The sequence below is a fragment of the Pimephales promelas genome, chromosome 23, assembly GCF_988280905.1.
Source record: "Pimephales promelas chromosome 23, fPimPro1.hap1.1, whole genome shotgun sequence".
NCBI classification, from domain to species: domain Eukaryota; kingdom Metazoa; phylum Chordata; class Actinopteri; order Cypriniformes; family Leuciscidae; genus Pimephales; species Pimephales promelas.
The window spans coordinates 8,666,341-8,677,397 of NC_142791.1; the positions used below are offsets into that span (position 1 = coordinate 8,666,341).

Genomic DNA, 11,057 nt, shown 5'->3' on the forward strand with positions numbered 1-11,057 from the left:
AATACACGATGACTTCACTTTCTAAATCATTAGCATGTATAAAAAATTTTGTTTAAAGCAATAGAGACTGCATTTACCGGTTTCAGGCATCCCAGAGCTGTTGCTCGCTTTCTCAATAGAAAAGTAAAACGTTGTCAATAACCTGGTCTCACAGGGTTTTGAGTAAACACACTCTTCAGCAGTGGGGTAGGCTGTCTGTAAATAACATTAATGATTATGGATGTCAAGTACATAATTGACTGAGGAGGTGGACGCAGGAGGTTTATCTTTCCCAGTGGGGTTAATCAGGTTAAGTACAATGTTGGCATGTGTGCTTGACGCTAATCCTGCCTAATCTGAAGACATTATCTTGATACATATCTGAAAGGTGGAAAGATTAATGCTTCAGAAACAAAATGCAAACCAGAGATGTGACAAGAATATGTTATCTGGATTAAAAAGGACTATGTTTCTGGCTCACGTGCCTGTGGGAAAGGTCTCCTCATCCTCTTGGGGATTTTTTTTTTATACTTCATTGGATATGGCTGATCAACAACCCCTTGAACAAAACCTCTGAAACTAATTAAAATTTCATGTCGAATATATGTGTGTGTGGACGTGATTGTGGAGGCTGAATGTTTCAGGATGTGGGCTGCATGCTTACACAAGTGTGGCAGGTTCATTCTGTTCAGTATGGAGTGATCCATAAACTGGAGATGACAAGACTTAAGCATTAACATTGGCACAATGTTAAGTTATAGTTAGAGTATACTAATAACCAGTGTTGGGGAAGTTACTTTTAAAAAGTAGTGTATCTTGTTAAAAAAAGTAATCTGTTACTTTACTTATAGTTACCCTATATGGAAAGTAACTTTTTACGTTACTCGTTACTTTTATGTTCCTTGACTTTAGGCAAAACCCAATATCTGTTCCTAATTGAGTAGGCCTAGATAAAGTTCTACTTTTTGCATAATGCCATATATAATGACATAAATGCATTATGCATTTATCAAAATCTGTCAAATCTGTCAAATGGCGGCGATCACTGTCAAATCTGTCCCTGGGAAAAGGAACATTGTGCCGAATTGAAAAAGGAACTACATTTCGTTACCAAATATTCAGAAGTAATGCATTACATTACTTTTTACACAAAACTCATTGTGTACTCACAACACTGCTAATAACACACAGCTGATCCTTGACAAAAGCCATACAACTCACAAAAGAGCTTACTGTGGGCAAAACAGCCCAGTTAGACAAGAAGACACGGCTAATCAACATGTATAGCAGCCAATCACAGTTTGCTTCCTTTTACATAACAGTAAGGGAAAAGTTTATCTCATAGATTATACCACAATTAATGTTATTCCAAAATCAAATCTAAAAACAACCAAAGAAGAAGATCTGCACAAACCAGAAGGAGCGGATATAAGTTGTTTATGCAAGATTAAGCTAACGTGATCACCAAACATTCAAAAGCAAATATAAATTAAAATTGCCTAACATTAGACAAATGTCGAACCCAGGAAGAGGTATGGGACTGTGCAATCTTTACGGGTTGATGGACTCGATCTACTCCATCTATGTTTTGATTATTGTTCTAAATTCTATCCGAATGATGTCTTTGACAAAAACGATTGTTTGAAATGTATGTTGTTGATTGTTTTGGGCTTTTAGATTTTTTAAGTTTTGATATATTGACTGCTTACATATTCATACAACAAAATATTCTGAGGGACATAAAAGCTTTGTGAAGGGAGCTCAAGGGCCACAGTTGGGAACCCCTGGGCTACGGTAGAAAAGATGATGAAATGGAAGTAGAAAAAGTTATTTTCTTCCATATTGTGCCATAAATCAGAGTGAATTGAATATTGCATATAAATGAAGGTAAGTGGGGCTGGGTTTAATTGTACTAAATTAAGTTCAGAAATTGAATTCCACTGCATGGAAGATTGAGAAAAAAAATTACGAGGTCAAAACTGGTTTTATAAAGATGAAAAGCACAATAAGATCTACAACATGCATTTAGAAAATAGATAATGTGAATTTTTTTTAATTGCATGCCAACTTTAAGGCCTTGAGCTTTTGTGGCGGCGGCCTAGTGAAATCGAATCATTACAAGATGAATAACTGTTAAAATACGCAAATCAAGTATCAGTAACTGAGCATTTTTCTAAACAGGTTTTAAAGCTAATATCTAAAACTGAACAGCCTTGGAGCCTCTACTGCATTAGTGAAGACTGTTATACGTTTTCAATCCCCTTTGACTATTTTGAACCAGCTATTTTGAGAATAATCATTCATAAACCATAATAGTGGAGCAAAATGCAAATAGTTAAATGTCCCCTATATACACATGTCAATGATCAGCAAAAATGAAGCTTATCTTTATGAGGCCTGAGTCCATCCTTCTCTGTAGACATTCAGACCAGAGAAGCTCTGATAAAATTCCACCATCGGATCAGTGAGCCTGATAAATGTCAGTAAACTCCAAGTTTACTCGAGTCAAAGACATAACTTTGGAAAAAAGAACAGGATGATATTTAGAGGGAGAAACCAGAATATCTCTGTACTTGACAGATTATAAGTATAGATCCAAAACTAGTGATTGATGTTGCATCTACAACTTTTTTCTTTCCAATAAGTTATAGCCAGTAAAGTTTTAGACTATTAACATCAATATTAAGTTTTTTTTTTTTTAACAAAACCGTTTACATAAAGGTTTTGTATAATATAGGCAAGGCCTACAATACTCCAACACAAAAACAAGACTAAACGCCTGCGGTAAATTCTGCATAATTATAATCATGCAATTTAAACTTAATTTAATATAATGAACTTGAACATAATCTTTATGGTGATTTGCAATGTAATGTAACATCCATTGCTCCACTCAGTGCTAATATCCAATTCAGTAATAGTAGTCATCAATAATGGGGTTTTTATATAAAGTGAAAAACTGAGTATTATGAATGCTAAAACACACTGATAAAACATTTATGGTTATTATCCAATAAGCCCCACTCGTAACAGACACCACACCAAAAGCCAATCTGATCAGTTACACTGTCCTGTCAACAGGAGTGTTTCAGCCTTTGACAAGCCTCCCATCAAAAAATTTCCCTTTATTTTGATATTGTTATTGATATAAATAGTTTTCACCTGCACAGCATCCATGACAAACTTTGTGTGCAATAAAGAGCTGCTTCATTGTTGAAACGATAGAAGACAAGAAGACAGATAGAAGACAATTTTGTTTCCTACATTGGATATTTTCTGTCCTAAAGTATCCCATTGCTATTTAAAAGTGAGAAATCAAATGATTCGGTTCGTGAGTGAACTGTCTGAATAACCTGAATCACTACATTTTCCCAAACCCATTGAACCGTTACATCAAAAGAGTGTTTCTTTCATTCACAAAATAGCCTAGGCCTATTATCACAGGGGAAATTATTCTGACAGTATTAAATGTTCAGTATATGGTAATCAGTCCATCCATCGTCAGACAAGGATTTATCAGTACTATTTTACACGGGCACGGTATTTCACTCGGCTAGGTGACACTCCTGAATGCAACATTTTGCGGTTGCTCTTTATTTTACAGTAGCCTAGTAGGCCTAGTTTCAGTGTACTAACCTAAGAAGGTACTTGATAATAACTACATAGGTCAAGTTTAGATTTATGAGTAGGTTCATGGTTAGTAGGCTACCTAATTATTACCCAGTTATTGTAATAATCACTATAATAAGTAGGCCTACATAGTATACTATGTATGGAGAACAGGAGTGTAAAATAAAGTGCAACCCATTTAACTATATGTTTATACAGTATATTCACAAAAAATGTCTTGTTTTTAAAAAAGGCCATTCACTAACAAGAAAGTACAATGGCACTAACTTTTTAAATACCATGTAAATATCATAATATATCTGATTCTCATATCATCATAGCAACAGCATCGCCAGCCTACTTTAATGTGCGTCATTAACACTTTACCTTGATGTAAACAATAAACAAACAAACTTAACTTTATGTCACTTAATAGCTACCGACTTCAGGTAACCGCTTTTAGTTTCAGAGATGTTTATCTACAGTTTCGTCGTTTTTTTAGATATAATAATTGTTTTTAAAGTGACTGAGTTAAAGTGAAAGTATGCCTTTATTTTGAATTCACTGCACGAGCGTTATATCATCCGCCCCTCTTTTACAATCATGCTACTGAAAGAAACGAGGGAAATATGTTGGGAATGGGAACGTTACGTGAAACTGTTTAAGAATTGGCACTGGCGTATACAGTGTGAGTGTGTGTCTCGTTACTGATAAGAACTGACAGTTATAAAGTGAGCATGCCGGAAGATTTTCCTTTCAGCCAATGCAGCCTTACCACAGTAAACAACAGAGGAGAAATCCACATTGATTGGCGGAAGCTGACTCAAAGACATGACCGAAGTTCACATTAGTGACACATTATTCAACTGTTGTGGTGACCAAGCATTTCTTTTCGAAATGCCTTCAAAATGGGGGATTATGCTGCTCGCTAAATCTCCGCAGTAAACAGCTTTGTGTGTGTATGTGTGAGTGATTACCGGAGTTGAGTTTTCCGATCCAGAAGAGGTAATTGCTTCTGACTCATATGACACCTGCAGGTTTGCTGATAAAAAAACGATACTGCGCATGCGCTCATTTATAAAGATATAAATAATTGTTTATTTTTATACATTTCGAGAAATTATAGAAAATTGGTGGATAAAATATGTGTGGATTTCCCATTCCGAAACTTTATTTATTATTGTTTGTTTATTTCTGTGTCGATTGTCGTGTGGCTCTGGAGAATGGAGCGGAGGAGTAACGTTAGAGCTCGTGTAGCGGTGATAGGGGCTGGACCGGCAGGTCTTTGCGCCGCTCGACACATCCTGTCTAGGCCCAAGACCTTTGATCCACCCGTGGTGTATGAAACGACTGATCATTTAGGTGGGACCTGGTTCTATGAGGAACGAGTGGGCCCACATGACAATGGGTATCCCATCCACAGCAGTATGTATAGGGACCTCAGGTAGAGAACAACTAATAAATTGTGCATAATCCTGCTGAGAATAAGAAGGCACTTTAAACCTTGTGGTTTTCCTCACTTTTGGGTTTAGACTAGTCTACTGTAGATCTCCCAAACTAACAAGCTGAACCATAGGCTATTAAAGTTATCATGAAATGGAAGTTGCAATAGTTTTTACAACTCCGTCCCCCTCTTTGGATGGAATGAGTGGAGCTTGACTCAAAATGAATGTGCATAGATGAATCATTTATAATAAATATTTCATTAAAAAAACAAGAATTGTAAATTTTAACTTTATGGTGACTTTAAGCAAATATCCTACCAAAATAATGTGTTCTTAATAAGCGCATACCAACAAAACAAAGTGAGCAATTGACAGACCTGACCAAGCGGCCAGAACAAACAAGTCTAGGTTTAAGATGTGCCTTTTTTATTTTGAGCAGGGAATTTATTTGTTTTTCATTTGTGTCCAATTTTCATGCAACTTTATGTACTATAAAATCCCTTATCTGTTTTAAAGAACCAATTTGCCTAAGGAAGTTATGATGTTCCCTGAATTTCCCTTTGATGACCACCTGCCTTCTTTTTTGCACCATACGTCGGTTCAGCGGTATTTGGAAAAATACTGTGAGAGACATGATATTGCCCGTCATATCAAGGTGTGTTTGTCTTCAATATAAATTCTATGTCTGTAATGAAACTTAATCAGTCCCCTACTAATTTAAAAAAAAATAATAATAATAAAAATTGTGATGTTTCTTCACACAGTGTGGCATTTATCACAATATGGATAAATTATCAGATGACAAAGTCATGTGTCCATGTATTCTAAGTCTGAGAATACAATGCCATATAAACAAGTCTGGTATTTACTGACATCTCTTTTCAAAGTTGCTGGAACATGATCATAGTCCTCCTACTTAAAACTCTAAACTGTATATGAGTTGAGTGTAAACTGTATTAGTTGAGTATCAACGGCTATTAGGGTAAAACTGTTCATCAACTAGTGGCCTGAAAGTTGAGATCAGTACAGATTGCCTATTGATCAGGGTTGTAGGGGCCGCTGACCTCTGCTTGTCAGACAAAGACAATCTGCTTCACAACAAAAATCGAAAGACCCGTCAAGTGTGTTTAGAAGCCACATAGAAATGTTCTGAGTATTAGTATTTTTCTTACCAACAGAAACAAGAATATTGCTTATGACAGACTGCTTTGTCCCTCACAGTTCAACACCGCGGTGGAAAAGGTGAAGCCCGTCTCCATGGAGACGGAGACGGGGGGAGCTGTGACGTGGGAGGTAATTTCGCACCGCACATGTGGAGACCGGAACACACAGACGTTCGACTCAGTGTTTGTCTGCAACGGGTGAGCAATGCCATCTTAAAGAGTCCTTTTATCTCCCAGACATGCTCAAATGGACACAATTGCATCTAATCTTCAATTGCAGCTTCACAGCGATGTTCCAAATGCATAGCATTATTCAAATAGTGGCATGTTCATTTACCCCATAATATTCCCTGAGGCTTTTATCTCGCTGAATTCTCTCAGAGGTGATGGGAATGGGTATTATGTTATGCATTCATGTGGCATTTGTGTGAGGGAATTCAGAAGACCACAGGAGCCCTTTAGCGTCTCAGCGCTGACTCATATTTCCTTCCTCTTTCTGCAGGCATTACTCCGACCCCCACCTGCCCTACATTCCTGGAATAGAGCATTTTGAAGGTACAACAAATGATCACTGATCACTACAAATGCATAACCCTAAAAGCCCCAACTATTAGTCTCATTACACCCATGCATCTCCCCTTTCTCACTCTGTCTTTCATCTTCTTACATTTATCTTTGCCTTTTTCCACTGCTGTTTTGCAGGGAAAGTCTTACACAGTCACTCTTATCGCTATCCAGAGCCTTTCGCAAACAAGTCCGTCGTGGTCTTGGGGGCCAGAGCATCTGGTGTGGACATTTCCATTGAGTTAGCCCAAGTTAATGCTCGGGTTTGTGGCTTAACTTCTTTTTTCTTTTACAATATTACATTTTAAATGGCTTTGTTTGGTTGTGAATTAGAGAGTTGTTCTCCCAAAAATTAAAATCTGTCATTATCCTCCGAAGAATTATTTTTTTATCTGTGGAACACAAAAGATGTCAATTTGTGCAGCTCTGAATGATGACAAATGCTGTGCTCCAAAAAAAATACCAAAAGCAGTCCATTTAAGTAGTGTTATTATATATTTACATTTTTATATTTCCTGTTTTCAATTAAATTTTATTAAAATTTTTAGTATTTTTTGTCATTTTTATTAGTTTCTTTTTTTGAATATGTCTATAATTTTTAGTTATTTTATTAATTATTTTAGTACTTCAAGTTTAACTAAATGAAAATGAAAAATGTTGCTTTGGCAACTAGCTGAAATAAAAGTTTTCTTTTTTATATTATATTTTATTTTAGATTTTAGATACATTTGTTTTATTTCAAGGACCAACATTTTTTTATGGTTTTAGTTTTAGTTAATAACTCTGATTCAAAGTCGTTTGAAGTCATAAAAGTATAGACCATTTCACAAGATGTAAACAACACTGGTCCAGAAACACTTCCTGTTTCAGTTTGTAACTGTTTTCTTTATTTCTAATGCAAAGAAAACATCTTAAAGATGTTTGTTTATCTTTTTGATTCAGTTTTAAATGTCCTGTTGGCTGTATTTTATCCCAGCTTTTATGTAGTGTTAAAAAACTGAAACAGGAAGTGCTTCTGGACCAGTGTTGTTTACATCTTGTGAAATGGTCTATACAGAGCAGTATTTAATGTTTCAGTTCACCCCAAAAAGAAAATTCTGTCATCATTTACCCTCAAGTTGTTCCAAACCTGTATGAATTTCTTTCTTCTGCTGAACACAAAAGAGACCAAACAGTTGATGGGCCCATTGACAAATGAGCTATGAAAGTCAATGGGGCTCATTATCTCTTTTGTGTTCAGCTTCAGCATAAGAAAGATTATTTTTATGAAAATCTGTTACACTTCAATGTATGTCACAATAAAGAAAAGATCTGTCACAACATGGTTTCATCGCTACTTTAAACCTTCCCGCTGAGCATTTTTATTTCATCCAAAAAAAAAATCAGCATTACTTTTTCTCCTTTAAGTTTCACAAAAGAAAGAACAACAAATGGGTTTGGTCCAACTTGAGGGTAAATACATTTTAATAAAAACAATTTTACGATTGCTATATCCCTTTAACTCAAATTTTGTTTTGGATTTGTCCATCCTATCCATATGAGTATAATCTTAAACACTTGGAATTGGTCTTAGTGAAAAGAGAAGCTGGCCTCTCTGCTAAAAATGGAGAGTAGAGTGACTGTTTTCTCTCTCTCTCATTTTAGGTGATTCTAAGTCATAGCACACCAACTATGTCCTTACCCCTGCCTTTGGGTATTCAGCAGGCTACCTCTGTTGTTGGGGTCTTGGAGAATGGATCTTTACAGTTCCAGGATGGATCAGTTACCCAGGCTGATATTCTTCTGTTCTGCACTGGATACAACTTTAACTTCCCTTTCCTTTGTCCATCAGAGCTAGGCCTGGACGTACAGGAACTTTTTGTGACCCCGCTCTACAAGTACTTGCTGCCCCCTGGCTTCCCGTCAATGTTTTTTATTGGCATTTGCAAAATTATTTGCCCTTTCATTCATTTTGACTGTCAGGTGAGCAGAGAGAAAAAAACTGGATGGTTTGATTTCTGTTTGAATAGTGCATGTGAATCATTCTCACTGCAACATTATCATTTTTATCCATAGGTTCGATTTGCTCTAGCTGTTCTGGAGGGCTCGGTAAAGCTGCCCACCCAGGCAGAGATGGAGAAAGAGGTGCAGAGAGAGACTAAAAAAAAACTAGACACAGGTGTGCAGGTTAAGCACCTGCTCCATTTGGACAAGGATCAGTGGGATTATTATCGTGATCTGGCCAGGTCGGCAAGATTCACACCCCCTCAGCCAGTGTTTCAGAGTCTATATGAAGAGGTGGGCAGACAGAGGAAGAAAGACCCACACAAATACAGACAGATCAACTATAGGCTCATTGATGCCACACAGTGGGAGCTTTTGGAAGCTTCGCTAGAACAGACTGATTGAGTTTAGCTAGAGTTTGAGGGAAATGAATCGAATTACACAGTTTTCCTGTCATACCTGTGATGCTTTCTTTTTGTAGGAAAAATACTGAAGGAAGAAAATTCTCTTAAAGATTATTAATTATACAAAGATCAAAGTTAATTTTATCTAATGGGCTTTATGCCCAGCTGCACTACTTCCTGAACTTCAGCCAGCTTCTTGTTTCCTGTCTGCCATTATTGGCCAAATTGATTAATTCAGGTGTGTCTGATTATTGTTGCCATGACAACTGAGGTCAGGCACACTTGGATTAATCAATGGGCTATATGCACGCATAAGTTCCGCATTTGACGTAAGGATGCTCGACCATTTCCGGTTGTGTAGATTAAAGCGGAGGAAAACCGGAGAAAACGGGATTATGGCAGAGTCTTCAATATTTACTGTCCTCCCGTCTTTGAAACGAAACGTACATACGTTTAGATGTAATTTTATATATAGTTATGTTTATTTAATATAATTTTAAAAAGAAGCATAAACACAACGAGGGGTGTCTGTTTTATCTGTTTTTGTGACTAACGTTTCATTAGTATAACCATGGAGTATAAAATTCAATATAAATTCTCGGTATTGCATTGGACTCTATGATCGGCGGAAGTTATCGAGCATCCCTAATGCTTCACCGGAAATAACGCCGTGCATAGAGCCCATTTGGCCAATAACTGCAGACAGGAAACAAGGAGCTGGCTGAAGTTCAGGAAGTACTGCAGCTGGGCATAAAGCCCATTAACTACTACCACCAATCAAATGCATTTAGGTTGAACATCAGAATGGGGAAGAAAGGTGATTTAAGTGATTGAATGAGGCATGGTTGTTGGTATCAAATGTGCTGGTTTTGGTACTTCAAAAACTACTTTTTGCTGAACTACTGGGATTGTCACGCACAACCATCTAGGGTTTACAGAGAATGGCCTGAAAAAGAGAAATTATCCAGTGAGTGGCAGGTCTGTGGGCGAAAATGCCTTGTTGATGCCAGACTCAGAGGAGAATGGCCTGATTCGAGTTGATATGAAGTAACTCAAAAACCACTCAATACAGCCGAGGTCTGTAGAAGAGCATCTCGGAATGCACAACACTTTGAACTTTAAAGCAGGCGGGCTACAGCAGCAGAACACACTCCGGGTGTCAGCTAAGAACAGGAAACTGAAGCTACAATTCGCACGGGCTCACCAAAATTGGATAATAGAAGATTGGTTAGTCTGATTAGCCTCAATTTTTGCTGTGAAATTCAGATAGGGTCAGAATTTAGTGTAAACAACATGAAAACAGGCTCCTGCCTTGTATAACAGTTCAGGCTAGGGATGGTGTGAAGAACATTTTCTTGCCACACTTTAGGCCACTTATTACCAACTGAGTATTGTTTAAACGCCACAACCTGGGACATGGTGGAACGGGAGATTCGTGGATGTGCAGTCGACAAATCTGCAGCAGCTGCGTGATGCTATCATGACAATATGGACCAAAATCCAAGAATTACGGCAGTTCTGAAGGCAAAAGCCAGGGCCCAATCCAGTACTAACAAGGTGTACCTAGTGAAGTGGCCATGACTGAGTATGTATACAATGTCTAAATCTATATCCATTTTTATTATTAGCATAACAAATTGAAATAAAATATTAGCATTGACTGAAGTTAATTGAAATATTTGACTGTAAACATTTCTTAGTAGCCTATTTAGTTGTGTTTTTGTTTTAAAGTCAGTATACAAACGTAGGAACTCCACAAGTAATACAGGAGACACACTGATAGCTCCTAACTAAAAAAGATCATTAGGGTAGATCATTGCCTTCACTAACCCGTATACACTTACATGTTTAGGCCTACATAAATGGGTCAATGACGGTGATAACACATCAATAAACACTGTCCATGTAAC

At 37.1% G+C, this 11,057-nt stretch overlaps 2 protein-coding genes across 2 annotated transcripts in view; one reads left to right on the forward strand and one right to left on the reverse strand.

Annotated features, from left to right (window-relative positions):
- The window catches only part of LOC120482881 (uncharacterized), a 42,079-nt gene extending 38,154 nt beyond the window's left edge, over nucleotides 1-3,925 (reverse strand). The window contains exon 1 of the mRNA XM_089126053.1: nucleotides 78-3,925. The gene's annotated coding sequence lies outside the window, so the exon portion shown is untranslated. The remainder of the gene's footprint in view (nucleotides 1-77) is intronic.
- Nucleotides 3,926-4,137: 212 nt separating this feature from the next.
- Nucleotides 4,138-10,812, forward strand: unm_sa30652 (un-named sa30652). The gene is made up of 8 exons (XM_039675330.2): nucleotides 4,138-4,593; nucleotides 4,811-5,032; nucleotides 5,550-5,688; nucleotides 6,255-6,394; nucleotides 6,699-6,751; nucleotides 6,899-7,023; nucleotides 8,405-8,722; nucleotides 8,816-10,812. Exons 2-8 carry the CDS (start codon nucleotides 4,812-4,814, stop codon nucleotides 9,146-9,148), a joined length of 1,329 nt encoding a protein of 442 aa, XP_039531264.1. The 5' UTR covers nucleotides 4,138-4,593; nucleotide 4,811; the 3' UTR covers nucleotides 9,149-10,812.
- The last annotated feature ends 245 nt before the right edge of the window (nucleotides 10,813-11,057 follow it).

Coding starts and splice junctions, on each gene's coding strand:
- unm_sa30652 (XM_039675330.2), top strand. CDS start 4,812: ATGGAGCGGAGGAGTAACGTTAGAGCTCGTGTAGCGGTGATAGGGGCT. Junction 6,395..6,698: donor TCAGTGTTTGTCTGCAACGG/GTGAGCAATGCC, acceptor CTCTTTCTGCAG/GCATTACTCCGACCCCCACC. Junction 6,752..6,898: donor TGGAATAGAGCATTTTGAAG/GTACAACAAATG, acceptor GCTGTTTTGCAG/GGAAAGTCTTACACAGTCAC.